Source organism: Cyprinodon variegatus, unplaced genomic scaffold (assembly GCF_000732505.1).
Source record: "Cyprinodon variegatus isolate N-32 unplaced genomic scaffold, C_variegatus-1.0 Scaffold525, whole genome shotgun sequence".
NCBI classification, from domain to species: domain Eukaryota; kingdom Metazoa; phylum Chordata; class Actinopteri; order Cyprinodontiformes; family Cyprinodontidae; genus Cyprinodon; species Cyprinodon variegatus.
The window spans coordinates 473,713-475,657 of NW_015150978.1; the positions used below are offsets into that span (position 1 = coordinate 473,713).

Genomic DNA, 1,945 nt, shown 5'->3' on the forward strand with positions numbered 1-1,945 from the left:
GGCTTGGAGCTCTTCTTTTTCTCTGTGCTTCTGTCTCCTTGAACCCCAGTCGGCCTCAGCAGACACTGAGCCTGGTTCTGCTGGAGGTTTCTTCCTGTTAAAAAGGCAGTTTTTCCTCCCCACTGTCGCTACAAACATACTTAGTGTGAGGGATTGCAATTGAATAAACGAGTAGATGCAATCAACTGGTTTTCCTTAGATAGAAATAGATCTGACTGGATGATCTGGTGAACTGTAAAGTGCCTTGAGATGAAATGTGTTGTGAATTGACACTATAGAAAAAAACGGAATTAGGTAAACCAATGTCAATAGAATCGTATCGGTCTTTAAAAGCGATCCGATCAGTCGATCTGTATGGAGAGCATCACCTAACGCCCTATTTTCCAGTAAAAAAACATGCAAATCTGGATGAAAGAACAGTAAAAACAGACAGACGTGTTGCCCAACATGATGTCACCCGATGCATGCCTGTGTGCTTGTTTGTTTTGTTTTCTCAAAAGAAGATAATGATATATGACACAGGAGCAAAACAAATACAAAGCGATGACCTCAGCATGTCGGTTAGATGCTAAATCTAATAAAGCTTAGCTGGTTTTTAGGGGAAAAGGGAGATATTTCTCTGAAGTAGAGAGCCAAACATGTCATTTACAGCTTCTAAAGGGAATAAACCCAAATAAAATGCCAATCTGAACTGCAGCCAGATAATAAATGAGGAATATCTCCTCTAAATGCTCTGAAGCTTTTTGTTGATAAAGGCAGGCAGGTCCAGCAGGCATGACGGGCTGGACTGAGAAGGTTGATCGCATTTACCTGACAATTAAAAGCCTAACTCCTTCCCCCCCCTTAAACAGTATCGACATCTCTGTCTTGGTGTCGTTTTATGCGACAGCTGGCAGCAGACAATGCAGTCCGTCTCTGCTCCACACACAAGCATACAAGTCTGAACAGGCCACGTTTCTCCGTCGGAAACCAGATCTAGGGCGGATGGAGCAGAAGCTGGAAGGACTCTTAGAAAAATGTCCGTTTGGAAACCAGAGAAAACACCCAGGAAACGTTGCTAATCAAATAAAACGTTCAACAATTGGCTCGTGGAGGGTTTTTTCCCCTCCTTACAGACGGATCGATATTCCCCAATGCTCGTTACCTCTTCGACCTCCTCATCATCGCTCCAGCCATGAAGCTGGTCTTGTAGCTGGGCAGGACGGTCCAGTAGTAGCTCTGGTCGGACATGTCGCCGGTCAGCAGATCAAGCCAGCGGGAATCAGTGTCCTCTCATCGTGTTGAACAGGGTCTCCCCGTGGATGTGAGCTCGCGGGCTGTGGCTTAGGCCACCAGGCAGAGTCCGACAGCGGAAAAAACTCCATTCAGCTCCGGGAGAAACTGACCCCTGTTCGGCGGGAAGGCAGCTCCGGTTCGCTGAGCGACTTCAGCCGCCATGTTCCTTCAGCTCCGCTTTCTTATTCAGTGCTGAAAACCAGCAACTGTGTGTGTCAGCGGAGAAATGCAGCAGCATTCAGCAGAAGCTCAGATAGGGACACAAACTTTCCTTCAGCGGGACGGAGGAATGAACCGCGCATGCGCAAGACGGAGCAGACGGGAAGGGGCGTGGCTAGTGGTGCATTCAGAATCCATTAGGAAAACACAAAACTGATTTAACCTTTATATTAAAAGCACACATTAAAACAACCTTAACAGTGCTGTCGATTTTATTATTTCATACTTGGACATCTATTACTACCATATACATCCAAGAAGCCCAAACGGTGTGGAAATAACGTGAACGGTTCGGCGTATCCTGTTAAAACCTTTGGGTTTTCAAATGTCCAAAACACTTTTAACGTTACATTTCATCTGCATGAAATGGCATGTGACTAAGCATCGCAAATGTTTTTCTTTTTTAACCATCAGGATAAAATATATACTTTTTTAATATATTTTAAAATAT

The 1,945-nt window shown here is 44.8% G+C and overlaps 1 protein-coding gene across 1 annotated transcript in view; it reads right to left on the reverse strand.

The window, feature by feature from the left end:
• The window catches only part of LOC107095128 (microtubule-associated serine/threonine-protein kinase 3-like), a 49,384-nt gene extending 47,811 nt beyond the window's left edge, over positions 1-1,573 (reverse strand). The window contains exon 1 of the mRNA XM_015391104.1: positions 1,143-1,573. Within this exon, the coding sequence (XP_015246590.1) occupies positions 1,143-1,230 (88 nt within the window). The 5' untranslated portion in view covers positions 1,231-1,573. The remainder of the gene's footprint in view (positions 1-1,142) is intronic.
• Between the last annotated feature and the right edge of the window lie 372 nt (positions 1,574-1,945).